Raw genomic sequence first — 27,873 nt, forward strand, 5'->3', positions numbered from 1 at the left:
TTTTAAGGGTTCAAGGATGGGTAGCATTAAGCTGTAGTAAGGGGTTTTCAGAGTTCAGGGAAGGGTGGCATGAAATGGTTTGTAAATTTTATGGTTCAAGAAAGTGTAGCGCTAAAGGATTGTAAGGGCTTTCTAGGAATCATGAATAGGTAGCGTTATGGGGTAGTAATGGTTTTTAGGGTTCACAGAAGGGTAGAGGTAGGGAAAATCATGGTGTTTTTAGGGTTCAGGGATGGTAGCATTAGGAGACAAGGAGGTTTTAAGGTTTAGGGGAGGGTAGTAAGCGTTTTTAGTGTTCACCAAATGGTAGCGTTAATGGGTAGTATGGGGTTTACTGGTTTAGGGTAAGGTACAGTTATGTGGTTGAACAGGGTTTTCATGGTTAATGGAATGGTATCTGTACGGGTAGTAGGAGTTTTTTTGGCTTCTGGAATGGGTAGCAGTATCAGGTTTTTAGGTTTCAGGGAAGGCTGCGTCAAGCGATAGTAAGGGATATTTAGGGTTCATGGAAGGGTAGCGTTAAAATTTGGCAAGGGAATTTAGAGTTAATGGAAGGGTCACGTTAATGGGTGCTAAGGAGTTTTGGGGGTTCAGATAATGGTAGAGTTCAGGTATATTAAGGGTTTTTCAGGGTTCAGAAATGGGTAGGGTTAAAGAGCCGGAAGGGATATTTAGGATTCAGGGAAGTGTTTCATCAAGGGGTACTAAGGGGATTTAGGGTTTAGAGAAAGGTAATTTAAATTTACTGTATGTTAAATTAATTATTATATTAAAAACTAATGTATTTGAAGTAATTTAAATAGAATATTATGTCATTTAAAAAAAATTAAATACTGAAACAAAACGAATTATTAACTTTTCAGTGCTGAGGAGCCTAAACATGTATTCTAGCCTATAAATCTTAAAACAGGAATCCCAGAGAAAAAACACCTTTCTCCCACTAAGAACTTTTCTATGTTATCTATCTAGGGAGTAAGACCTCTGACCCCCGGTCTAGGTCAGCTCTCTCCCCAGCAGCTCCGCTGTGCCGTCGTCTGCCTTCAGATCTCTGACCTCCTCCTGGTAGGTTTGAGGCTGCTGCCTGCCCACTGGTGCTCGTTCCTGCTGCCCGCTGTGCCTGGGGTCTTGCCCGCCATTAGCCCTCTCCATGCTCTGCCCTTCGCCTGCAGCCCTTTTTAGCATACAACACTGTTATTCATTTTAATGATTTCTTTTCATTTCATTTCACCTATTTCGCCACTGTTCAGCTTAAATTACTTACTCCCTGCCTCCGTTCCCGCCGCTGCTGCCCCTGCGGCCCTCCCCCCAAAAGGCCCCCGCTCCCACCTCCCAGCTTCTTTTCCCTCCCCCCTCCCCTATTTAATGGCGGCCGCTGTGGGGAGCGCGAGTAAGACCTCTGACCCCCGGTCAAGGTCGGCTCTCTCCGCAGCAGATCCACTGTGCCGTCGCGTGCCTTCAGACCTCTGGCCTCCTCCTCGTAGGTTCGAGGCTGCTGCCCGCCCGCTGGTGCTTGTTCCTGCTGCCCGCTCCACCTAGGGTCTAACCTGCCATTAGCCTGGTCGAAGCATTACCCTTCGCCTCTAGCCTTTTTTAGACTCTACCACTGTTATTAATTTTAATTATTTCATTTAATTTATTTTCACTTTTCAGCTTAATTTACTTACTCCCTGGCTCCGTTCCCGCAGCTGCTTCCCCTGCAGCCCCTCCTCGCGGACGGCCCCCGCTCCCGCCTCCCAGCTTCTTCTCCCTTCCCCCTCCCCTATTTAATGGCGCGTGATGCGCAGTCAAGCAGCAGGCGTGCTGCTGGCACACCAGAGGCAAGCCCATCTGCGCCCATCCGTGACCCGACCGTGGCCAGCGCCAGGGACCCTAGATCTTGAGCCATCTACCACTACAACACACCCGCCCACCTCACACTCAACCCCAGAAAAAACAACAACTGCCAACAGGCCACACCAAACATGACCCACGGGCAGTTCTCCTGCCGTCACTGCCTCCAGCTCCCAGCTGCCAACAACGCCGATGCCCTAAGATGCATCCTCCTCAACGTGCACTCCATGCACAGACACGTTGTGGAGATATGGAGCCTACTGGACTCTCTCTCGCTCGACGTCGCATTTTTCATGCCTGGACCAACGCATCCTCCACCCCTGACATCGCCAACACCATCCCGGATGGATACAAGATCTAGAGAAATGACCTCCCCAACCACCCAGGAGGGGGCCTTGCCATTGTTCACAAGAACTCCCTCTGCCTCACCACCTCCAGCGAAACCTTACCCGCTGCTGAACACCTACACTTACAGATCCAGACCAGGCCCAACTCCACACTCCATGGCATCCTCGCCTACAGACCCTGCCCCCTAGGCCACCTTCAACGAAACAATCAACGACGTCATCGCACCCCACGCCATCGTCGCGATGGACGACATACTATCGGAGACCTGAACGTCCACCTCGACAACCCCAGCAACCACAACTCCACCGCCCTATGTGACAACCTCGCCAACATCGGACTAAAACAACTTGTTACCACACCGACCCACAGGGCAGGACACACTCTCGACCTCATCTTCGCAGGAGGGAACAGCGTCCACTTCAGCCACACCATGCAACCCCCATGGGCAGACCACCACTGCATACACGTTCTCGTCGACAAGCCTAAGGCACCCAAACCCGCCCCCGCGAAGGAACTGGAGCAAAGTCTCCGATGAGCAACTCAACTTCACACTCATCTGCGACAACCCTACCGCGGTAACCAACGCCAACCTCGCAGCCAGGGATTTCCACACTTTGATCTCCAACTGAGCAGACAAGCTTGCCCTGCTACGCAACTTCAACAAACAGCGCCCCAGGAAAGCCACCTGGTTCACCACGATCTCCAAGAAGCCAGACGCACCTGCAGATGCCTGGAGAAGAATTGGAGAAACAGCAAGACACCTGGAATCCACACCACCTACAAGGATGCCATGACGGACTACCACCTACGAATCAGAACTACCAAAAGGACCTTCATCCACAACAAAATCCTCGCCAACTCCAGCCACTCCAAAAAACTCTTCAGCGTCATGCAGGAATTCACCAACCCCTGCAGCGAAGCCACGGACAGCACCCTCTCCCAGGACCTCTACGATAAGCTCGGATCCTACTTCCACTAGAAGATCAAAAACCATGGAGAAAACCGTCAACTCAGAACTGACAAGGTTCATCAAAGACAACGCCGCCCTCGACCGCTCTCAATCCCGATTCGGAAGCAACCACAGCTTCCAGGCCACTCTTCTTGCCGCCACAGACGACATCTGCATCCTCCTCAACCAAGGCCACACCACTGCCCTGATTCTTCTTGACCTATCAGCAGCATCAGACACCATCTCCCATCGGACACTCATAGCCAGACTACATGACACCGACATACAAGGAACCGCCCTCAACTGGATCCGATCATTCCTCCCTGGCAGAAGCCAAAGAATCAGACTGCTGTCCTTCTTCTCCGAACCCACAAAAATCAACTGCGGAGTCCCACAGGGGTCGTCACTCAGCCCAACCCTCTTCAACATGGCCCCCCTCGCCACCATCGTCCGACAACACAGCCTCAGCATTGTACCCTACGCCGACGACACCCAGCTCATCCTCTCCCTCACCAAGGACCCCGCGACCACCAGGCTCAACTTCCAGGAAGGAATGCAGGACGTTGCAGCCTGGATGACCAACAGCTGCCTAAAGCTCAGCACTGAGAAGACAGCAGTCCTCATCCTCGGAACCACCCCATCAGCATGGGACAACACCTGGTGGCCCACCGCCCTCAGCAGCCCACCGACCCCCATGGACCATGCCAGAAACCTAAGCATTGTACTCCACTCATCCCTCTCCATGAAACGACAGGTCAACGCTGTCGTCTCCAGTTGTTTCAACACCCTCCGCATTACAAGTCTTTACTCCGCAAACTCCACACAATACAGAACACCACCGCCAGACTTGTCCTCGGCATCCCTCGACACAAGCACATCAGCCAACACCTACGGAAGCTCTACTGGCTCCCCGTTGAGAAGAGAGTTACTTTCGAGATTCTCACCCATGCCTACAAATGCCTACACAAAACCGGACCCCAATACCTCAACAACAGTCACCCTCTATGTACCCAAAAGAAACCTTCGATCAGCCAACCTCGTCCCCGCGGAAACCCCACGCATCCACGGAGCCAAAGAAGGAGGAAGATCCTTCTCTTACATCATGGCCAAGACCTAGAATGAGCTCCCGACAGACAGACATGCCCCCTCTCTGATACATTCAGGAAGACTCTCAAACCTGGCTCTTCGGCTGAACGGCAAGGCTAACCCCCCCACCCCCAGCACCATGAGACCCTAACAGGTGAGTAGCACACTTACAATTCCCCTGATTGATTGATCTTGCTAAGGTATCTCTTCTGTGGCTAGTACTGTAATCAGCTACATATTCCTTCTTGCTGCCCTGCTCCCATCTGTGCTTCTGCCAGAGAAGAACAAACACCATAATTATCAAAAAGACATATAGCATTTCAGTGGCATGTGTTTAACCATAAGGTCAAGCTCTGTTGTTACAACGGACTTAATAAAGACCTCTGGCTCGCACAGCTTGATAAACAAATGATTACAGCCCTTGGAGGGTAAACACTTTTCCTGTAGGAGCACACAACTTCTGCATAATCAAAACGTACTCCTGTTCATCAGCATGTGGCGTAGCGGTTATCATTGGCTTGTAACCATAATCAATTACAGTTGGCAAAGCAAAACACTATCTCTCCTAATAGAGACTTAACATGTATTCTCAAGTGCAAATCTTCTCGACCCATGGCTTGTCAGAAGGGGTAACCAACACCAAAACCCTAGCCTTCTAAATTAATCAGGGAGATTCTGTGTAACAGAAAACCTATTTGGAGGCTTTACTTCAAAGTAATATCAATCTACCCCTAAATATATATTGACTTGGGGCAAGATCGTGGCCGGTTATTCGGCTGACTGAGCTGGGTGGACGCTCTCTCCTGGCTAACTCTCCCAATCGCTGACTTCTTACGGCTCCCGTGACTGAGAAACACGGAAAAAATCACCTACTTTGAAGCAGTAACCCGGGACACTGCTAGCTAAAGCTGTGGGGAGCACCGTTGTTACGGAACCGTCTGACTAGCAGGATACTCTGTCTGCGGGTCGGTTCCTCTGTATGCCGCTCCGGCTATCGTTGTTTGTTCTGGTTGCCTGGATCTCCTAGCAAAATCATGCCTCCGAAGGCACTGAAGAATTCCTCGGCGGTGGTGAATCGAGCAGCCCGGGCGGCTGGATCTGCGAAGCTGGCAGGTGCTGAAGGTGAGTCCCCGATTTCTCAAGGGGACACATCAATTTCAACTTTAATTACCGGCGATGCGGCTCGCAGTCAGGCAGCGCCCCCGCAACCGGACAAAGCAAGACAGACTCTTCCTGCAATGTTTAAATCACAACCTAGTAAAGGAAAGACTCCTCAGTTGCTGGCAAAGAACAAACACGGGCAGCTGGCACCTGTACCTATGAAATCCTTGGATCCCCTGGCCAGTGAGAAGGTAGGCGCTGCTCCGTTTTTTGAGGGGCCAGCTTTGTACGGCATGGGGGGCGGCATCTGGTCATGGAGCAGGTGACCGGTCTCACTTGAAACTTTTGGAGGCGAGGACTGAGGGCAGAGAGAATAACATCAAAAATATTAAAATTACCCATTCCGCCCCCAACAACGAAGTGCAGCTAATGGTATCAAATCCACCCAATGGAACTCTGGGAGTTGTAGTCCCAAATATATCGAATGTTAAAGATGGGGCCTTCCTGGTACAAAAGATTGATGAACTACCTTCTCAAAATAAGGTTATTCTAGATGGAGGAATTCAAGAGGCTCAACAAAGCGCTCTGATTCATCTTAATGGAAGCACAAAAGACTTAGAAGGGGGAGATACATTCTATTTCCTATCTGACCACTCTGCCTCATTGGAGGAGGAATGTTTTGACAAGGAGTGGACTGATGATGATGATGCGGTGATCATCATATTAATGAAGTATCAAGGGCAGAGGCTTCGCCCCGTGCCCCCCGTACAGTCCGAAAAGCTGTCCGAGAACAGGCAGCCCTCTTGTCAAGCACTAATCCGGGCTCACTAATTTGGGATTACTCCTTCTCCACACAATCTGATTTACTGGACAAACCCACAGATCTGTGGGGAGGTAGGGGGCTAGTCCTTCCCAGCTACCCCCTGGTGAGGTGACACTCTCAATTATCTACCAAACAATTATGACCCACTGTGAAGAGACCCGTCAGGAGAGTGCACGAACTCAGGGTGCATGTTGGAGGATGCAAAATTCAATTCGCAGAGTGGCCAAAACATGCTCTGACATAGCGTCCAGGATTGTTGAGACTGAGGAGAGGATTTCTACTCTAGAAGAGGATCTAGCTACTCATAAGGGCATTACAGATCTTATCAAAACGCAGAGGGAAGACATGCTCTGGAAGTTGACAGATCTTGAAAACAGGGCCAGGAGGAACAATCTTAGGATTTTGGGGATTCCAGAAGGGTGTGAAGGGTCAGACATTAGGCATTTTGCTGTGGAACTCTTTACAGAGGCGTTTCCTGAAGTTACACAGTGGGATTGACGATCTGAAATTCAGCGCGCACTTCGCTTCCCGTTCAAGCAAAGACAGCGGTCTTGTCAGACCGAGGAAAAGCCTTGTGCTATACTAATCTGTCTGAATAACTATCTAGCCAGGGAGAAGATCTATGACCTGGCCAGACCGGACAGGAGGAGGGCAGGGAAAGGTTGCGAATTTTTTGTTAGACCAGACTTTTGTCCTGCAACTGTAGAGCGGAGGTGGCAGCTCCGACAGTTAATAGCACCTTTTCAGTTGAAAGGGGCACAAGCACTTTTACTCTTTCCCTCTAAATTGAAAATTATTCATCAGGGCCAGACTCGATTTTTTGTGTCTGAAATTTAGGCTAAGGAGTTCTTAAATGCAATTTAGTCACTTCCTGCCTCTTTTCTCAAAATGTTTTTCTGCTCTAGGAATCTCAGGTCCTTAAAGCTAGTAGTTTGTGCCGTTTATATGAGAAGATCCTTTTCTTCGGGAGTTCTTCTTTGCATTTTTTTTTCCGGATTTCTCATAAGGCACATCTTTAAGTAACCCTTTTAGGATTGGGGGGGTCCCAGGGGAGAGCGGGGCTAAACCAGCCTTTTCCATCACAAGGACTTTGGTCCTGTTGCCCAATAAGAGGGGTGAGGGGGTAGGGGGGTGCCGGGGTGGGGGGGTAGGGGTGTTGAAGGGTGGGGGAGGCGTAAAGGGTGAGGGGAAGGGGGGATGGCGGGGTTGGGGGATCTTTAAATGCTTGAATTTGAGTCACAGTTGTGGCATTCACTGTGCTTTTTTCATTCTTAGGCGTTGTACTTTTTTAGAATGTTGGATTAAAATGGTCATTATTTCACGCGGGAGATTAGGTCTGTTTATGAATTTAAATGGGACTGGGTAAACTATGCTCATGTTCATGGAACATATGTGGTCTTAATGACGCAAAAAAAAGGGCTTTTTTTTTTAAAATTGTTCAAACCATGCAGATAGAGTTACTCTGTCTACAAGAGAAACACACACCCTGGGATAAACGGAATTATTTGAAAATCCCCAGTTATGATTTAATTGGATGCTCCCGCCAGACCTCTATGATTAGAGGCGTGGCAATTTTGTTGAAATGTGGGGTCGAAATCTGTAGTAAAACCAGTCAGGATAGCGCAGGTAAATGGGTAATAATTGAATTGGTAATTAACAATAGATCATTAACTATCTGCACTATTTATGGCTCAAATCTAGACGATCCGGAGGTGATAAATTATCTAAATGTAGAATTAGCACTGTGGCCACATCCTATTTGTCTCTGTGGTGATATGAATATTAATCTGTCTGGGGATTTCAATGTAGCTGGGGTTAAAAAATATTCGGGTAGGAAACCTAGGGTGTTCAGGGCTCTTCAAGCATTGATTCAAGAACATTGTCTGACTGACCTCTGGTACCGACATAACAAGGATCAAGATGGTTATACATATTTTTCTGCCCTGCATAATAAAATGGTCTGTTTGGACTATTTTTATATCTCAGATCAGCTAGCAGAAGCCGCTTCCATCTCTGCTCCCCCAAGAATTTTGTCTGACCACAATCCTCTGATTGTACAATGTCCCTTGTTCCGTGGGGCTAGTGTCCCTAGGATCTGGACGTTTGAAAGGAAACTATTATTGGAACAGGCCTATCAGGATCATATGAGGAAGTGTTTAATTGAGTTCTTAAATATTAATAGGGGGACTGCCTCGAAAAGTATAGTCTGGGACACACTCAAGGCTGCAATACGTGGAGAGACCAAGAGTTTCGAAGCTTTTAGGCGGAAAACTATCCAGGAACAAATTAAGGGGCATATCGAGGAGCTCAGGGTTGCAGAGGTGGAATTATCACAAATAATCAAGGCGGGTCTTGATATTAGTCAAAGTCAGCAATCAGCAGCCATAATCAAGTCTAAACTTCTGGATTTTTTTGGGCAGGACTTGGCTGCTAAGTATCTACAATATCGTACTAGGACCTATGAATTTGGGGAAAAATCTGGCAAAATCTTAGCCAAACGGCTTCAGCAGAAGAGCCTTGCTAACCGGATCATCAGAATCCAAGATGATCAGGGCTGTGTTCATGATACACAGGAGGGTGTCATGGGTGTTTTCCACGAGTTCTATACTACACTTTATACAGAGGAGAATTCTAGCTCTGATAGTCTGTCTGAAGCCGGGGATTTTTTTCAGGATATTGATACCCTCCAAGTCACAACTCAGCAGGATGAAGATCTATCTGCCCCTATTGAGTGGGAGGAGGTTGAGCTGGCAATCAAGTTACTTGCTAATGGTAAGGCCGCAGGTCCTGATGCAATTCCACTGGAAGTTTATAGGACGTTTTGTCAGGAGATTCGTCAGGACATTACATTAGTTTTTAGGGCAGCACAGGGGGGTATTATACCAGACTCTTGGCGTCAAACTACTATTGTTCTTTTCAAAAAGAAAGCTAAGCCGGAGTTAAACCCCCTCATCTTTTCGACCCATCTCCTTGATAAATACAGACAGTAAAATATATTCTAAAATGTTATCAACCAGATTGACGCTGGTAATTACTCCATTGGTCTCATTACGCCAGCACGGCTTCATTCCTGGCAGGGATACGGCAGACCATGTTCGGCGGGTTATAGCACTGTTGGATTGGGCTCAAATCACTGGCTCTCCCCTTGGAGTGATCCTGTTGGACACCGAAAAGGCATTCGACAGGGTCGCCTGGGGGTTTTTATGGGCACTTCTCCGCTGGAAGGGTTTTAGTGGCAAGTTTATCCAGGCTATTCAATCATTATATATTTCTCCAGTAGCAAATTTGCATATCTCTGTCTTGGTCTCAGCATCTCTTAATATTAGTAGGGGCACTAGGCAGGGGTGTCCGTGTTCGCCCTTGCTATTTGCTCAGTACATTGACCCCTTTCTTAGTAAGATTGAAGGTGCTTTGGATATCTTACCTATTAGGGTCAATGATAGAGTATAAGATGCTGGCATACGCAGACGATATTTTAGTTCTAAACAGGGATGTTGCCCTTGCCTTTTCTGCCTTAAAAACTTTAGCAGAGCGGTTTGGCCGGCTATCAGGCTATAGGCTCAATGTCACAAAAACACAGGTTATTCAAACACATACTATGAGTTCCTCCCAAGCTCCTGTGGTTCCAGATGCAATGTATCTAGAGGTCAAAATTACTGCCCAAGTTGATTATTTTCCAGACCTAAATATTCTTCCTGTTATTGAATCAGTCAATTTCAAGTTGGGAAGGCTGGATAATCTACATCTCTCTTTATATGGCCAATGCAATGTTCTTAAAATGATGGTCCTCCCAAAGTTCCTGTATTTATTTAGGACCATTCCATTGGAGTTCTCACAGCAAAGCATTGCCAGGGCTGAAAGGATATGTACTAGATTTCTTTGGGGATACCGGTGCCCATGTAGGGCAGCCAAATGGATGTATCTCTCTAGAGATCATGGTGGCTGGTCAGTCCCGAATTTCTTATTATACTATTGGTCAGCCATGCTCCAACATCTTGGGCTTCCATTACTGGGTGATAGTGCGGAGGTTCCGATCTTTTGTAGACCTACCATCTATGAATTGGGCTTGGGTGAGACTGCTAAGAGGGTTTTGACGCGGATTTTGGAGCAGAGTTATTTAAAAAAAAACAAAGTTTAAGGTTATCGGGGCTATGTTTTCAGTCTGGCGTAAAATCCGTCGTAAATGGTCAATTTCAAAAATTAATTTTTATACTCCCTTTACTGCTGCTCGACTGTTGCCAGCTATTTTTCAAGATCAGTTCATCTTTAGGTGGCAGTTATTGGGGTTGGCAGTAATCAGTGACCTGGGTGTTGATGGACAAATGGCTTCTTTTTCCTCTTTAAAGGAGAGGTTTCACCTTATATCCCATGACTTCTTTAAATACTTACAGATTAGAAGCTTTATAGATAAAAAGCAGCACCAAACATCAAACTTTTTCGAAAAGGTTGCTTTATTCGAACTAATTCAAAGAAGGGCTAGATATCATCTGATATCCGATCTTCCTGATGATTTGGCATTACAGAATCTCAAGTGGGAGGGTAAATTAGATAAAACTGTAGGGGATATTAGTATGTCATTGGAGCTAGCAAGCTATGCCTTAATCTCTGGGAGCCTTCGCACCCAAAGCTATATGGCACTATTCGAACTGTATTACACACCTGCAAAAATCGCAAAATGGGGGGGTTGTAAGGGTAATTGTTGTGCTAGATGTGTGCTCCAGGCTCCTAATGATATACATATGTTTTACTCTTGCCCAAAGTTAGGAGTCTTCTTATCTGATGTCGAGTACTTTATAAATTCTACGCTTAATATTTCCCTTAACATCTCTCCAGAGATGGTGATGCTGGGATGTGAGGGTACTACTTCAGTTGAAAGGATAAGGCATGTCTCAGCTTTTCTGTTTATAACAATGTCCTTAATTCGGCTATGTATCACGTCACAATGGCTCATTCCAGAAGCCCCTACCTTCTTTAATTGGACATCCCGGATCCTTTCTCTTTACAATCTGGAGTATTCTGTCTATTTGAGGTGTGGTAGAAGGAGCTCCGAGCTGGGCCGTAAGATCTGGCCTCCTGTTCAGGAGTGGCTCAAGCAATAGGCCAATGCATTTCTTACTTCCCTTCTTGAGTTGAGATGTATAATTAATTTGTGAATCACTAGTCTTAAGTTTGTTTTATTTATTTATTCTCATTGTACATGACCTGGAAGGTATAGTTTTCTGTTTTTATCTAATTCTTGTTTTGTATTACATCTCATGTTAAGTATGTTTGTCACGACTTTCTCTCTTGTTTTTTTCCTATGTACTTTTGTGAAGCATTAAAATAAATAAATAAATATATATATATTGACTTTAACATATGCTTTTCACAATCAATATGCTAGGCTTACTGCATTTATCATTCTTGCTTTTTCATAATAATATACAATCAGACCTAAAGCTGTTATTATTTGCTTTTCATCATAACCAACTCAAGCCTCCTATACTGGGTGCACCCTTTCCAGATGGTAACCACCAAGCATACAGTTATAAAAGTATGAAGGTATACAAAATGAGAGCAGGCAAAGCAAAATACTATCTCTCTGAGAGAGCCTACCAAGAATTATTGTGGTGCATATTTTTTTTCCCCACGACTTGTTTGGTGGATCACCAGCACCAAACCCTTGCCTACTATGGCAATCAGTGAAATTCCATGTAACAAAGTACCAACCCATAGTCTTTAGCACAGTGTAGTAAAAATTCATCCTTAAAAGCCAATTGTCTTTAACACGTTTTATACAATAAGTGGGCCAGGTCTACTGACTGTAATACGTTTCATGAAAAACAGATCAAACATGAAATTTGGCATGACTTTTCTCAATGAATAGATGAAACACTTACCCTTTACCATTGGCTTTACTCCTTGAACAACAGCAAACTTTTCAAGTGCACATAAAATGTAAAAAAAAACAGCTTGCAAAATAATATACAACCCTCTTGACAGGGCCGATCGAGAATCATCAGACAGGGTGGCCAACGCTAAAACCCTTTCCAACTATGGTAATCTGTAAGATTACATGTGAACAAATACCTATCTATAGCCTGTAACACAATGTGATAACAACTTAAAGGCTTACTGGCTTTAACAAACACTTTTCTGTATTAATAAGCTAGATCAACTGCCTTTGTTATAACATTTCATAATAAGAAGACCAGACTTACAGACTCAGACATAATGTTTCCCAGTGCACCAATCAGGCATATAGCTTGTCACCATAACTAACTCAGGCCTATTATTTTGAGCATTACATTTCCCACAATGCAACCATCAGAAACAGTCATAACACTAGAAAGGAATACAAAATGATAGTAAGCTATGCAAAATACAATCTCTCCTAAGAGGGTCTAACAAGACTTGTAACAGCACAACTTCTATATCCACACTTTGTCACATGGAGTCACATATACCTAAAGCATTGCCTACTGTGGTAATCTGCAAGATTCCATGCAACAAAATACCGGACTGCAGGCTTTAATCTAGAGTAATTAGACTCCACACTTAAATAACCTCTTGACTTTAACATATGTTTTTACGCAGGTCAATGTTAGGCTTAGTCATAACATCTCAATAATAAACAAATCAGGCCACTAGCTATTATCATTTTCTGGTCACCGTAACCAACTCAGTCCTGCTGTATCAAGTATAAACTTTGCAACAAGCCTAAAAGTGCAATAACAGTCTCTTTAGTGGAAGCACACACATTCTGCCCAATCAAATCCTGTATTCAAGGGAACCAACATGTGGGTGATGCCTAAGTCCCCCTCCAGTAGTACCCTGAAATCTGTTTTGTTAATCACATAGGGTCGAGCGCCATTTGCCCCGTCAAGCCAGACCTAAAATTCCATGTAAATTAGTGTAGTCCTGCTCATGCCATACTGCTCTCAAACACAGAACTGCACTTTGAAGTCCAAAGTTATTGATGGAAGGGGAGCGGGCTGGTAGGGACTGCAGTACATTCCTCAAGACAGCTCTCCTCCCATCTGTGCTGCTGCTGGAGAAAAACTAACACTGTAAATTATCTAGTTATCTAAGACTTTAACAGCATTACAATGTCATATGTGTGTGCCCCTGAAAGTTCAAGCTCCGGCAGCTGGATAAATAACCAAAATAATCACAGCTGAGTGGAGGTGAAGCACTTTTTCCTGTGTAAGCACACAACTTATGCCCAATAAAAACTTTTACTCCTGACTACCAACATGTGGGTGAGCAAAATCCCCTCTCTGTAGTACTCTTGAAAGCTCTTTTTAGGTTGATCACATTATGTTGTTCTGTCAAGCTAGACCTAAAAAAAAATGGAAAGACAACACTTTTTTCTGTATTCCAGATTTAAAACAAATTTGTTGAGCATTTTGTAGCTTTGTCATTAAAAGGAATAGGAAGGGGAAAGACACATTTCGGATATTTCCCTAAAAATGTTACCCAACCTTAAAGATCAATCTTTGGTACCCTTATAAGTTGTAGAGAATGTTTGGTACACATTTTTCACATAGGGCCAAGATTTTAATGAAAATCTGACCTGGGTGACGGTTTGCATATCTAAAAACACACTTTGTAACTTTATGAAGCTGCCAAGTTTGTCATTTTTACATAACTTTACCATTCAATAATTTTACACCTCCCTGAATATAACATCCTTTTGTAAGTAGTTTAAAAACATGGAGGCAAACATAAAAAGGCATAAGAAAATCAGAGCCCTCTGTATCCCAAAAGTGGTATTTGATGGTATTTGAGGTCGTAACACAAAGGGAATGTAAGGAGGAAACACAAATGTTGCCTTATCCCTTAAAAATATTTTCACCATGCCTTAAAATGCCAGGTTCAATGCATATAGAATTTCATGGGAAGATTTGGTAAACATCATTCGAATAGGCCTCGGATTTCAGCTATCAAAAAAGTATATTTTCCTATAGATTAGTGGCCTGAAGCAGAAATATAGAGTCTATGCTGCCTGCTGTGTGAGAGTGGTAGGGGGAGGATAGCTCCTCTAGACCAATCCATACCAAAAATTTGAAAAAAATAAATCAACAAGCATTTGCAATGCAATAGGTCTCGCAGTTACACGAGTTAAAGTTATTGGCATTGTAAATGACAATGCCTTTTATTTATGTTTTTAAAACTTAAACAAATATAAAAGGCATTGTTATTTGCAATGTCAATAGCTCAAATTCGTGTAAATGCGAGACCTATTGCATTGCAAATGCTTGTTCTCTTTTAGTGGCACGCTTTTTCTTAGCCGGGGAGCAAAGAGGAGGGAGGGGCTGGGCTGCAAATCCACACTCGCTATGAGTCACTGGTTCTCAGACATCACAGGGTAGTATGGTCAGAGGCAGAAAATGGATATTAGGGGACAGAAAGCGTTTTGGTGACTTTCAAAAAACACAATGGCAGATTTTGCAGTTCAGCAACCCATTAGTGAGATCAGCTCACTGAGGCTGGTCCGTATGAGGTAAAGGGCAGCGCGCGGGGTCCATGCGGGTCCCCTTTAACCTATTATTTGAAAGGGTGCTGACCACAGCACGCAGCACTGCTGGGTGGGAGGCACGCAGCTTGCAATTTCAGGAACATTGTAGCCTCTCACTATTTGTAGTATAGGGAATAGCGTTACTGAAAGGCAAAGTAGCAACATGTCAAAAAAGACACCAGTTGAACCCCCTTGCTCCGCCCCCTCACAACAGTGACCCTTCCCCCAGCTCCCTGCTATGGATGCATTAAGATCAGAAGAGCAACTAGAGCCAAATTTCGGGGGAGGCGAAGAAAACATTTCAGTGGGGCGGGGGGGGCTAATTCTTCCAGCAGTAGGAAATGTGGAGTTGCAGGGGCTCTAAGAAGGGGTTCGTCCTTCAGTAAATGTAAGGTCGGAGTGTCCCTTCCTCCCTCACATCTACCCACTTGGAAGCAGACTTTCCGACCCATAGGCGCTGGATTGCAGTCCCACGCTCGCCTATCCTTGATGAAAAATCATTCCTGCAGCTGAGACTCTGCCATTTACAAACAAAACACTACTGATATGCCTGCAGCTTGAGGCGATCTTGTGATCTGTGAACTCCAAGAAGTTCCTAGGCTCTGGCGGGCGCATAGGTACAGCTTTCTATGTTGGGAAATCTCGGGTAGACCCTTCAGCAAACTACGCCTGAGCTCCAATGTTAGTGCAACCAGAAGGCTTCGTCTGATAGGCACAGGGAGACTACACATGCTGGACCGGCTGGGAAAATCCAAACCTTTTGTGATCTCTCCCTGTGTCCCAACGCACCTTTAGCCACGTTAAATACACGTTCTGTTTTTGCAGAGGATCGATTGGGTTTGCATTCTGCCACTAAAATGTTGCATGTGCTCCCTTTCATCAGCGCTCCTGTTGTCTGAAATCACAAAATTGATCAGTAAAAAACAGAGAAGCTTCATACCACCAGGGAACAACTTGTATCGTGCAGGCCTTACCTTTCAAAGTGTATTAGTACATAAATCCCAGGTAGGAGTAGCTCATTAAGTCCAATGCGATACATGCGTGCGGACCTAGGAAACGTAGGAGCTCTGTTATTATTAGGCGTTACTGCAGCTATAAATTGTGGCTGATAGAGACTACGGCTCCCAGAATGCATTGTTTTGTAAAAAACCAACGTCGGACTAGAATCCTAATGCCTCGGTCTCATGAAGGGAACTGTGAATCCTAACCATACCACCCCTCCACGTCGGCTCCCATGGTCTACAGTTGGAAGTCAAGACTGGAAATGAACGAGTCCAGTTCACAATGTGCACAGTTCTTGCAAACCCTTGAGCTCATGAACTACAGTCCATGCCGGTGCTTGTCCTTGTAGTTTAAAAGACATATGCGGACGTTATCGCCGTGTAAAACATTAGGATGGCCCGAGATCTACTGCAGTGCTTTCTCTTCTTCAACGGGTTGACAAGCTACATCTAATAATTTAGAGGAGGACCCGAGGCGTATTTATTGAGGAAAAACAATCGTGTGCATTTCTGCACAGGAGTCTGCAGAGCCTGCCTTGAAAAAATGCATGCAAAGCAAATTTGTGTAAGACTTTGAATGCGTTTTCAATCGGTAATCTCATTTCCTACCCCCGTGAATGCTCTTTTAAAGCTCACTGCTTGCGGTTCTTGTTACTCTGCATGCCACAGGGATGCCCGGAAAAGAAGCAGCGACGGCAGCCCGCTTTTAATAAACCAATAGACCTGAGTGCTACAAATGCGATCAAATAACTGTAAAAACACAAGAGCAGAACTTGGGTAAATAACCTTCCTTCGGCTGGGAAGCGTTTCCATGCTGCAATGTTTGCTTCTGTAAAATCCAACATTCAGTCCTTAGCTCCGGCTTCCTGGCCCGCAATGAACCTTAAAGCAGCTCAAAAGACTTTTTTTCTTTTGTTGAAAACCTTGTTAGATACAACCACAAGCGCTCAGCAGCCACTTGTTTATTTTTGCATCGCGCTTTAAGAATTGCAGAGAAATCTAGTAGTTTGATAATTAAAAAAAAAAATTAAAAATCGCAGAGAAAAGTGAAATGAGTTAAACAAGCCAGTACCGTTACTTGTAGCATTTATTTCGTGCAGTGATGAGAACAGCATGATGCACAGAAATATGCATTAATATAAAATAAGCATCAATCTCTTGTCTTTATGGGGCCATGTGTTTCTAATTAGAAACACATAGCCCCATAAAAATAAGAAAGTGCTTTGCGACAGCAGCAAAGCAGGCGACCCAGTCGGAATGGAGGCGAAAGGGCGTCCCCCAAAAACCCTAATTTCCATTGGCAGGCCACCATTTAGCATAAACGGTACGCCAGCCAATTGAAATGAGGGGCAGGGCTTAAAGCCCTTTTCTGAAATCCCTCTCTGACAAAAATTCTCGCCAGTGAGCAGCGCATGCGGTGCAAAGCAGGCGAGACCTAAAAAATTTCTCGCCAGTGAGCAGCGCATGCGCTGCAACGCAGGCAAGACCTAAAATTATCTGATTCAAGATAAGTAGTGATTAAACAAGTAAAAAAGTAAAGGTATTTTCCAGTGCATCCTAAGAAGATCTCTTTGGTGGGCAAGTAACACATCAGAAAAAGGAAATCGGATCAAAAACATCATGCACCCCAAAATTACTCCGATTTTTGTGTGCTCTTCTTGCAAGGTTGATTTTTTGGGGTGTTCAGTTTTGGCATGGTCATGCATCTTAATTAACATTAATTTGATTGTAACCTGTTTTTACTAGAAAATGTGAGTAATATATCATAGAGCAAAATGACAGTGTATTAAAGTAAAAACCAACACATTAACCGAAACACCACATAAAGGAAGATATTGAAGATGCAAAATGCAAAAAGTCCTAAACCGTATCTGTCAAGTTACCAAAGCAACCCTATCACATAATCCATCACATTAGAGCGACAAAAGTTGCCCTTATTTAGAAGCAGGTTCACTACTGAGGTGACCAGGAAATGAGGAAGCAGGTAAACCTTAGACTAGTGAATTTCAAGACTTTAGACGTTTTGTAACCATCTCATACCCCTACAGGACTTGTGGGATTCATTACTGTGTATACACACACACACACACACATGCACCCACCCATACACACACTTTTCTACTATAAATTGGGTATACATGTAACCACACATGTAAGTTTGAACCTGGACAAGCAATGTATTCTCAAGAGTAACTCTAAGCTGGAATAAAAGTCTAACCCTATATGACACTGCATGTAAGATCTGTGCTATTAATGTTACAGTCTTCAGTTGCAGTTAGATAGCATGACATTACCCTCATACAAAAAACGTGATGAGGATTTCATAAAATTCTTACACCAATGGTCTTGTGAATCAGTGGTTCTGAATAATAGGCAAACAATTGATAAACTCAAGAGACATTTCATTACACTGGTTCAATACTTGTTTTTATTCATACTTCCATTACTCTAGCTACTTTACATGACATTTTGGCTTTGTAGCCTTTTTCCTAGTTTCTAGCAGAAAGGAGCATCATGTCATAAAACTATGCGCACAGCGCAATGCTTGTTACAGTTCTAATTACAGAAAGTCAGGCAGCTCAAGAAGAAAACTGCCCTTCCTGGTGATTACTTTCCAAGGCAAAGAATTTAATAACATTAGAGAGCATGGTTCTTGCCCTGCCTGAGAATGGAAGAGACCACCTGACCCGCAGGTTGGGTCATCCATTATTCCTCCCATCCCACCTCCATGTACCAATCACAGCTTGCCACTGACAGGGGACATGGTACCTCCCTCGAAACTTTCAGAGAAATCATGTGCCCAGTCGAAAGCAGCAGCCCCGGAGACAGACTTATGAGAAGCCAGGAGCGGTGTATATGTGAAGTTCCTCAGAACATGGAAACTGGAAGGAAGTCATCTCCATAAATTATCCTACAGTATCTGCAAAAAGAGGGCAGTTCTTCAAACAAGTCTTAGCATGCAGCATTCCTCTAAGCAGCAGTCTGCTATATAACAAATCCACAGAGCAATAAACCCCAAGATCTGATTTTTAATAAGTATCAAAATTTGTTTGCGGGTAAAAAAAACACACGGGACCTTTACAGCCAGGCAGTGGCTGGCATGTGTGTAACTAACCAAAGGCATGGGACAAGATAGGGGTGAGCTGACAGGAGTTCAAGGCCCAAAAATGACCCCATGCTTAATTTGGTGCAAAGTACCTATGTTTGGTTACCTCATTGATGGACTTACTGCCTCACTTCAATCCATAACTATGGAGGTAACTTGGCCCTATGACAACACAGCCAGTGTAAGATGACAATAAATCATAGAGCTAGGAAATTCCTAAGCTAAGCATGCCGAAAGGTTTTTAACACTTACCTACACCAGGAGTGTGAAACAGAGACCACTGTCTCTCAGCTAGCACCATTTTTGTAGGGTCAAAGGACAGATATGGGTAATGTAAGCCCTGACCCACAAGAAAAACAGGATGATGGGTGATTTACAGTAGCACACCTCCTGATGGCAGAGTAACATTGGTTATTATGTATGCAGCCTAGTAGCCTGGTAAAACAATTAGAAGCAAACAGTGGCATGATACATGCCACATTTTAATACATATGATCGATGGTTACAAGAGACACATGAAGGACTTCAACCTCTTGGCTGAAAAGAAGACAAGTCTATAGGAAAGCAAACATAAGCAGGAGGATAGAAGGGTTAAGAGAGTAGGGAGGGATTCAAAGGAAGGAATGAGAGGCTTAAGAAGAGAGAGGGAGAGACAGTGGTGGAGTGTGGCAAAAGCAGAGATGAAGATGGAGGGATGCAAGACACAGGAACATGAGATATAGAGACAGATGGAAAGACAAAGATGCAACAGAAATGATGGAATAGAAAGTAAATAACAGATGTGGTGATTGGCTGACTAGGGAAAAAGAGTCACAGAGAAAGAGTGAGAGGAAGTAAGTGGAAAATGTGAAAGAGAGCAAGACAGAAGGAGAACCCTGAATGATTAGAGGGACCAGCGGTTCACTTCGGTTTTCATACATAATTACCAGAATTATGTACCATGCTACTGATATCATGCTACAGCAAGTGATAGTGTCAAGAACGTACTGTAGTCCGATGTGCCACTTTATATTAGATTTAGAACTCTTCATTGGTCAACGATCGCTCTCTCACCTCTCTCATATGAAAACAATACCCCAAATGGACATTTAAGATATCCACACTGGACAAGTTCCAAGCTAAATTAACTTAATTTTATGAGTGGTCATATGTGGGTCTCACTTATATTTCTAAATTCTGAAGCCACGCATATTACTAAGCTATAACGCCAGAACAGAAATATGAAAATTGGACCCAGTGTCGGACGGGAGTAAGAATTCTGCCCCCAATGTCCACTGTGATTGTTGGTTATCCATACTTTTCTTACACAATCTATGGATTGGCAGCTATGTGTCTGGAACTGGAGATGCCACTTGAACACAATAGATAGGAGACTTCATTTACATAGTCCGGACTTGCACAGTTTGATTTTTCTTCACATGCTGATGCAAATACACTTAAGGCCTTTTAAGAAGTTAATCACATCTTTGTTTCACTTCAGTAGTAAATGGATTCATGAAATGCTTGTAATTCTAACCTTGGACAATTGTATATTCCGCTTAAAGTAATCCAGTCGGCAAGATTGGCACGTTCAAGGTATATATGGAGTTCTTACTGTATTGCTGTATCTGGGGTTCACTAATGTTGACCAAGAGGAGCTAGATCCCTACCACATTTTCAGGATAACCACTGATCATGCAAATGATTCTCAGACTAGGTGCACAGCATGTAAATCTAGAATAACTTCACCTTTCCAAATGTATCACACTTTCCTCTAACCAGACATACTTTTTCATTAGCATGTCAACATTGAAGCATCAACGCCAACCTTTTCTCACCTCAAACTGCATGTGTTTGCATCAGTGAGAGAAGACCTCTTGGAGGGGTAAAGTGGCATAAAGCAATCCAGTTCAGATGAATTAATTTGAGGTGTTCATAGACACACATAATGAAGGTGCCAAAATGGGGGCAATTATGCCCAACCTCATCCTTCCAGTACAACTTCAGCAGGCACAAACAAATGTATCCTCAAATGAAACATCTAGCTTCCTTTCAAGAGAGCAAGCAAGAATCCCCTAATAAGCAAAATGGAAAAGTGTAACATAAAATAAAACAAAAACTTTAAAATAAAGCATCAATGTGATGAGAGAAATCCTAATTATATCAACCACAAGGGATAAAGAGGAGAGATTGAAAGAGTGCAACACAGCAGTAAGGATACATGACAAATTATAAGAAATCAGTGAAAAGATAAGGAACAGGGAAAATCTATAACCACTAAGTTGAAGAGGAATACAGAGTTTAAAACTATGCACTCAAAAGAGACTACAATTTTGCATTAGTGAAAAGAAAGGCAAGACTGAAATTGCATACTCAACAGGGGTACAGCAGCAAGCAATATCCCAAATGCAGAGGGACATGAGCCCAATCTTCAAAACATGGGTGTAAGGCAGATGGATTAAAATCCAGGAAAAGAAGCAGAATTAACTGAATGCACATGGCAAAAATATAATTAGAATTAGAAAATGCCCAGACAGAGGCAACATCACTGCCCCCAAAATGAGGATTGTCAATGAAAGACTGCAATCTCATTATGACAAGGAAATAACCATGATGAAACATACGGTTAGCACTGAGGTAATGAGGAAATATGATTCAACTCAAAGCAAGTGAGAAGAAGACATTAAATCCATATGAATGTGCAGAGTTTGTTCTAGGAGATTATGCCTACAGATCACAAGAAAAGAGAGGCAGTTACAATCCGAAAATATGCCAGATTTTGAGAGAATATAATATTAGAATGTAGAGCTTTTGGGGGAAATTACACTAAGAATACACAAAGGAGAGCAGTAATTTCAAGCTCAGAATGTATGTGGTAATGGTGAAGAAATACAGTGCCAGAAAGTTTAGGATAAATATTGAAATCGCTAAATGAACCGGGGTAGCAACAAAGTTACATTTTTTAAAAGCACTCGAAGGAAATGTGCCAATGCAGTCATGTGGTTATCAAGGAAATATTGACAGAAGACGAAAGACAATATTTGTACATATGTGAGCGCAAAACCTGTTCTACCTTACGCGATGTGCAATGATGCTTGCCACGAGGCAGTGGGGATCTTTCTAAAGAGAACCACATAACTAGGAAAGAAAGAAGAGAATGAGAAAGTGCCGTATGGTCAAATGAATTGCCCATGTGACAAGAAGGAGAGAGTAACTAAGGTTAAGGTTAACAAGGGAGGACAGAATCAAACACTGCTTCATGTCCCACACAGAGATGCAAACAATTTAGTTGCCTATTTTGACACCCACTGGTTTCCATATCAGAGTGAGAAAAGATAAAGGACCTTATTTCCAATTTGGTGGATGTATACTCTGTCCCAAAAATGGTAGATGTCCTGTCCACCATATCACAGGTGCATTATCATCTATGGCACTTGTAGTATGACTGATGGCATATAAGCCATGCTATAACAGAGTATCCCATCTGCCACCGTCTATACACCACCATTAGTCTCGATGGGTCAGGCAAATAGGCTTCCATTCTTTCATGTTTCAATCTATTGTCATGCTTTTGAACTTGTATTCCTTTCCAGAATTCACAATTTCTGCTATTCCCTCCCTTTTTATGGGTTGCATTTCTAACCCTCTGCATCTTTTCAACTTAAGTTTGTACTTTATTTAGCAATAGTTTGGATCATGTATGTGACAGAAGAAACATAACAGCTGGAATAGGGTGCCCAGTTGATAGCACAGAGGGCACTAAAATTAACATGAACAACAGAAGGCAAGAATGTCCAGATCAATAATTAGGATTACAATTATCATACAAAGATTTCTTATCGAAAACATACAATGCATTTAAGGGACATGGAAAGCTAGAAAAATCACTTCCATCAACTTTGTGAATTTATCCTCTCCATCCATCCACAGCAACCAAGTTCAAAACATTGTCATTTCACTAATAGTATGGGAAGCAGCTTAACATGGTAAGCAAGCAATTGTGATAGAGTTCTAATTAAAGTGATCAAGCAGTCAAGGGAATGAATAGGAAGACAACATTTACACTATAGGAAATCTACTGGGAAAGTCATGGTTTTAAACAAGAAAACTATGAATGGATTATTTCAAAACTTCTTATAAATTCTTATAAAGTCACCACAACTGAGCATTTAACAGAAACCCAATCTGTGCCCCAAGGTGATTAAAAAAACACTAGGACAGCAAAAAAAATACAATCTCCATTTTCTTGTTCAAAGAAGCCTCTACAGGCTTCTGCCGCCTCCCAATGCACGACAATGCATGGGATTATTTTATGTTCTAAACATAATACCTCCCTCAAGCATGAAGAACAGACACTTGCAATAATCACAGAACACCTAAGGCATTAGAAGTATTCCCTACCACTGTTAAACTTTGGAAGCCTTCAGAAACATTCTCAAACCTTCAAAGTCAGAAATATTCCCACACATATTAAACTTTGAAACTCAGGAATGTTCACCAACAATTGATTTAGTCAGTAGTATCATCACCCACAAAGGTCAAAACCCTGGGATTTCAATACCATTATTAAAAAATTATGAAACCTTGAACATTCCCTAAATACTACAAACTTTGCAAAATTTGGAATATCGTCACTAATCAGGCAAATAATAAACTTATCCCATTAACGTCATACTTTGGAATACCAGGGACATTTCTCATCAGTCCTGGAAGCTAACATTCAATAACAAACTCAGAAATTAAGAAAAATCATAGTCAGTCTCAGAACTCAAGATTTTGCCCTACTTTTAGTTTAGGAAATGTAGGACACTTACGTAACACCAACTCATAGACTAACATTCTTTCCCACCACCAAGTCCTGCTATCAAAACATTTCAAATATATTTAAAAAGCAGCAGCTCCACGTCATCTAATCAAGAAATGTAAGGTATGTTAACTCCATATTTTAGAATCTGCAGTAACATCACCAACTAAGGACATTTGTAATATTTTTCAAATTGTTGTCCCAATTTCTTTTAACCAACAACATTAATGCTGGCAAATCAAAATATCACAACCATTTACAAACAAACTTGAAAATCAGAAGAGTTTAAACAAAAGCTGTACGAGTGAGACACCTGTGCAAGCAATTTTGGACAACAAGGATATTTCCTGGTAAGAATATTCACCAATTTGTAAACTTGATAATATTAGTAAAGATTATGTCAGTGTTATTTGTGAAAAAATGACAAGTAACCCACAGCAAAGTGGGCTAATCTTTGTAAATAAAAGAATCCTGATTCTGAACTTAATAAGGCATGTTTCGCCTGGATGAGTTTGCTCTGCTCTCTCTAAGGAGAACTGTCCGAGAAACATATGGCAGAGTCATACTGTACCTGTAGGCCAACTTTAAGCCATGCCTCTTGTTTTCTCAAATCTGTCTGTTGCTGTAAAAGTCAGGTTTATCTGTCCCAATTACAAAGCAGCAAATAGAAATTAACAGCAAATCAAGTGAGGGCTAGAGTAAAATTCAGATAGGAAATGAGCCTTTACACAGTTCAATACTGCGCGCCCTTCACATTATCCTCTTGACAATGAAATAAATACACAGAGGGTGTGTGAAGTGGGGAAACTAAATTGTTTGTAAAGTATTTTCTTTAACTTCATGATCTACATGAAGTTTGTGAAGATTACAAATGAGTGAAATATCTTGCAAAATCTAGGTTATGAGCATAAAAAGAGCAGTGAAAGCTACACATTTTCCAGAAAATATCTCTGCAAACACTTGCAAAAACCTCTGCCCACTGGTGAACGCCACTGGCAGAATTTAAGTTTAGCAAACTTTAAACTATCACCAATTATAATTTAGACTTACTTGCATAGCATTGTGGCCACAAAGATTCTCAAATAGTGATCTAAAAGCAGTAAAACCGCAGTAAAAATAGCCATCCCCATGTCCTTGCAGCGACTCCAAAATAATAAGCATGAATACATTTTTAAAAGCCAACAATAAAAGAATACTATTCTCAAAATGGTTCTATTAAAGCATGATAATGAAGACGTCTTGTGCTATGCACTGTAGGCAATTAGAAAGTTCTAATACCTACAATAGGCTGGAAGTGCTTCTCTTATTCGGAATGAAATACATTTCCCTATATATGAAAAGATTTATCAACATTTTTCAACAGAACATAGGTATTAATAATAGGTTACTGACATTCCACAGTCCTCATACCTCACCAGCCCTACATCAAATTATGGTAGTTCCACATGAAGAAACTGCACTTTGATGCATGTTGCACACCCTTGGCAGAAGGATTCCTAATGATAAACATTGAATGATAAATGTATTGTGTGCCCCGATGATCTTCTGTGTCTTTTGTGTTCTTCTGAAAACATACACCCAAAACCTTTCCTAATATTTGGGCAAATGTGCATGTGCAATGAATGCACCAGTAAGCAGTACATGATCCAACCACATATCAAACATAAGCGAGGGAGGGCACTGCCCCACTCTTGCTCACGAGAAAGAAACTGGATATGGCTATGCTCACCCATGAATACATTGTCTATAGTTTAAAAGTGGCCATAAAAAGTGCTTTTTAGTGGGCATTTGCTTCCCCACTCACACAACTCTGGTAACTGCAAGAAGTACAAGTTCATTGTGAGTCTTGAGAATGTTACAATTCTTGTTTCGCTGAAGTCTGTGTGACAGCAGTTTTGGTTGGTCCCCTGATATCCGTAAGTCCCATCAGTCTGCCATAGCAGCAGCTCCTGGAGCAAGCAGAGTCCATGGGCTGGAGGTAGAGGCAACAATGCAAATGAAACACTGGAAGGAGGGCAGGAGGAAGGGATGGAAGGAGGGGAATTCATTCTTAGAGGCATTTTGTCATTGCAATTCCATCTTTAAAGAGAACAAAACAGCAAGAATTAAAAAAAGGTTGCATGTGTAGGCACCGGCCATCTGGCAGCTCCTGTCCAGTTTCTTGGTGAATGGCAGGAGAATACCAGAACTCCCAGCCGTCAGCCCTGGGAAGTCATGCTGAGGAGGGCTAAAGGCTGATGCCCTCAATCCAGCACAGAAGCTTTCCTTTAAAATCTGTATATAATATATTTTATATTCTTCATCGATATATATATATATATATATATATACATATATATGTATACATATATCTATATCATCTTTATACACATATTGCACACTATCCTCTGGCCGACTGAGTCCAGCTTCGTCAATGATAGCTGTTCCGTTTGTCTTCTGTTTCTGGCCCGTAATCGCGCGCTCCTATGCCGCTCTGAAGGTTGATGAGAGAGTTTTTCATCTGTGGGGAAAACATACAAAAGTTAATAGCTGCTTCTAATAAGTAATGATTGACAATGTTTACTATTTCAATTGTGCATGCCATCACCTAGTGTGAACTATGGACTACATAAAAATTCTCGAAATGACATGTGAGTAGAGATTGGCAGTATAAATGACTATGGTTTCTCCAATGGGTCCACCAACACTTACAGCTGCCAGGAAAGTCCAAAACAACCATTCCAAGGCATACACAGAATCAGAAGCATAATGTAAAGGTAAACATACATTTGTATGCGGTCATTACACCGCGTACCATTACTACGCAAGCGTTGCAACGCATGCACTGTAACAATGCGCAGCCATTTCCACGCATGTTATTACATCGCATGCGCTGTAACAATTCAAGCATTGTAATGCGAACCACATAGTTGTGAGGGAACTACGACGTGCAACGATCACCACCCCTCTGACGACGCAGGAAGGAGAACAGAGGACACGAGGAGAGAGAGGTTAGAGGGGCTGTTTTAAAGGGTGTAGGGTAGGGGGAGGGTCGTGCAGGGGGTAGTTTTTAAGGAATAAGGGTAGTTTTGTGTTTGAGGAGTAGTGTTTTGGGGTTTAGGGTAGTGTTTAGGGTAGAGTATTGTTTAGGGGAGGGTTGTGCAGGGGGTAGTGTTTTAGGGTTTAGTGTAGTTTTGTGGGGTTTGTGTAGTGTAGGGTAGTGTTTTAGGGTTTAGGGTAGTGTTGGGGTGTCGTGGAGGGTAGTGTTGTAGTGTAGGGAGCAGACTTGGGGAAGGGTGAGCGTTGTGCAGGGAGTAGTGGTTTAGGGTAGTGGTGTTTCTGTAGTGTAGGGTAGTGTTTTAGGGTCCAGGGTAGTGTTGGGGTGGTCGTGAAGGGGAGTGTTTGGGTGTAGGGACAGGACTGAGGGTCGGAGGAGGGTTTTGCAGGGGGAAGTGTTTTAGGGTTAAGGGTAGTGTAGTGGTGTTTGAGTAGTGTAGGGTAGTCATTTAGGGATTAGGGTAGTGTCGGGTGGGTCGTGTAGGGAAGTGTTTGTGTGTAGGGGCAGGACTGGGGCACAGGGTAGGGCCGTGCTGGGGGTAGTGTTTGAGGGATTAGAGTAGTGTTGTGAAGTTTGTGTTGTGTAGGGTAGTGTATTTGCATTTAGTATTTAGTGTAGTGTTGGGGTGTTAATTTATTTTTTAAAACATATGTTATTAAGTTTCTAAGTGTTGGGTTGTTTATAAAAAGAAAAAAAGTGATGTTAAACTATGCGGTGTATTTCAATCCGATGTAATGGCACTTTTAATGCATTTGCAAAGAAATGCAAACTAATGGTATCCGCAATTATAAAGTGCGTAGTAACGGTACATGCAAACTAAAAACAACGATGTAAAAGTATACGTTGTTTTGGTTCGCGTTGTATCGACATACATCTAATATAAAGTAGAGCATTGGGGATGCAACCGTTATCAAGAAGTGATGCAAACAAGTCCAGTAATTATGAAATGAATAGGATCATTAACATATTGATTAACGTTTGAACCAAATGAGAAACATTCAATTAGTAAGTACCAGAATCATAATATACTGAAAGAAGAATGAGTGGTGTCTTAGTTCACAAGATCTATCAGTGTGAATGGAGGGAAAAAATGAAGATTGGCAACAAACTACTCTATATTTGGATATAAAAAGCCTAAGTTTTTCTTCTCCTATACTGACCTGATCAATAAACCACATGTAGGAAGCTGGCTCTGTATATACTATACTAAAATGAGGTATAGTGGGGTCCAGTGAAACCGCAAAGGAAGGCAGAGGTAAAAGTAGATAGCACTTTACTCTCTATTCGTGGTAATGTGGGCGAGAAGTAA

The 27,873-nt window shown here is 42.8% G+C and overlaps 1 protein-coding gene across 6 annotated transcripts in view; it reads right to left on the bottom strand.

The window, feature by feature from the left end:
• Nucleotides 1-18,038: 18,038 nt before the first annotated feature.
• Nucleotides 18,039-27,873, bottom strand: part of GRAMD1B (GRAM domain containing 1B) — a 950,052-nt gene continuing 940,217 nt past the window's right edge. For all 6 annotated transcript variants that reach the window (XM_085647254.1, XM_085647256.1, XM_085647255.1 and 3 more), the window contains one exon: nucleotides 18,039-26,027. In XM_085647254.1, coding sequence (XP_085503380.1) covers nucleotides 25,938-26,027 — 90 coding nt within the window. In that variant the 3' untranslated portion in view covers nucleotides 18,039-25,937. The remainder of the gene's footprint in view (nucleotides 26,028-27,873) is intronic.

This window comes from Triturus cristatus, chromosome 3_2, assembly GCF_964204655.1.
Source record: "Triturus cristatus chromosome 3_2, aTriCri1.1, whole genome shotgun sequence".
NCBI classification, from domain to species: Eukaryota; Metazoa; Chordata; class Amphibia; order Caudata; family Salamandridae; genus Triturus; species Triturus cristatus.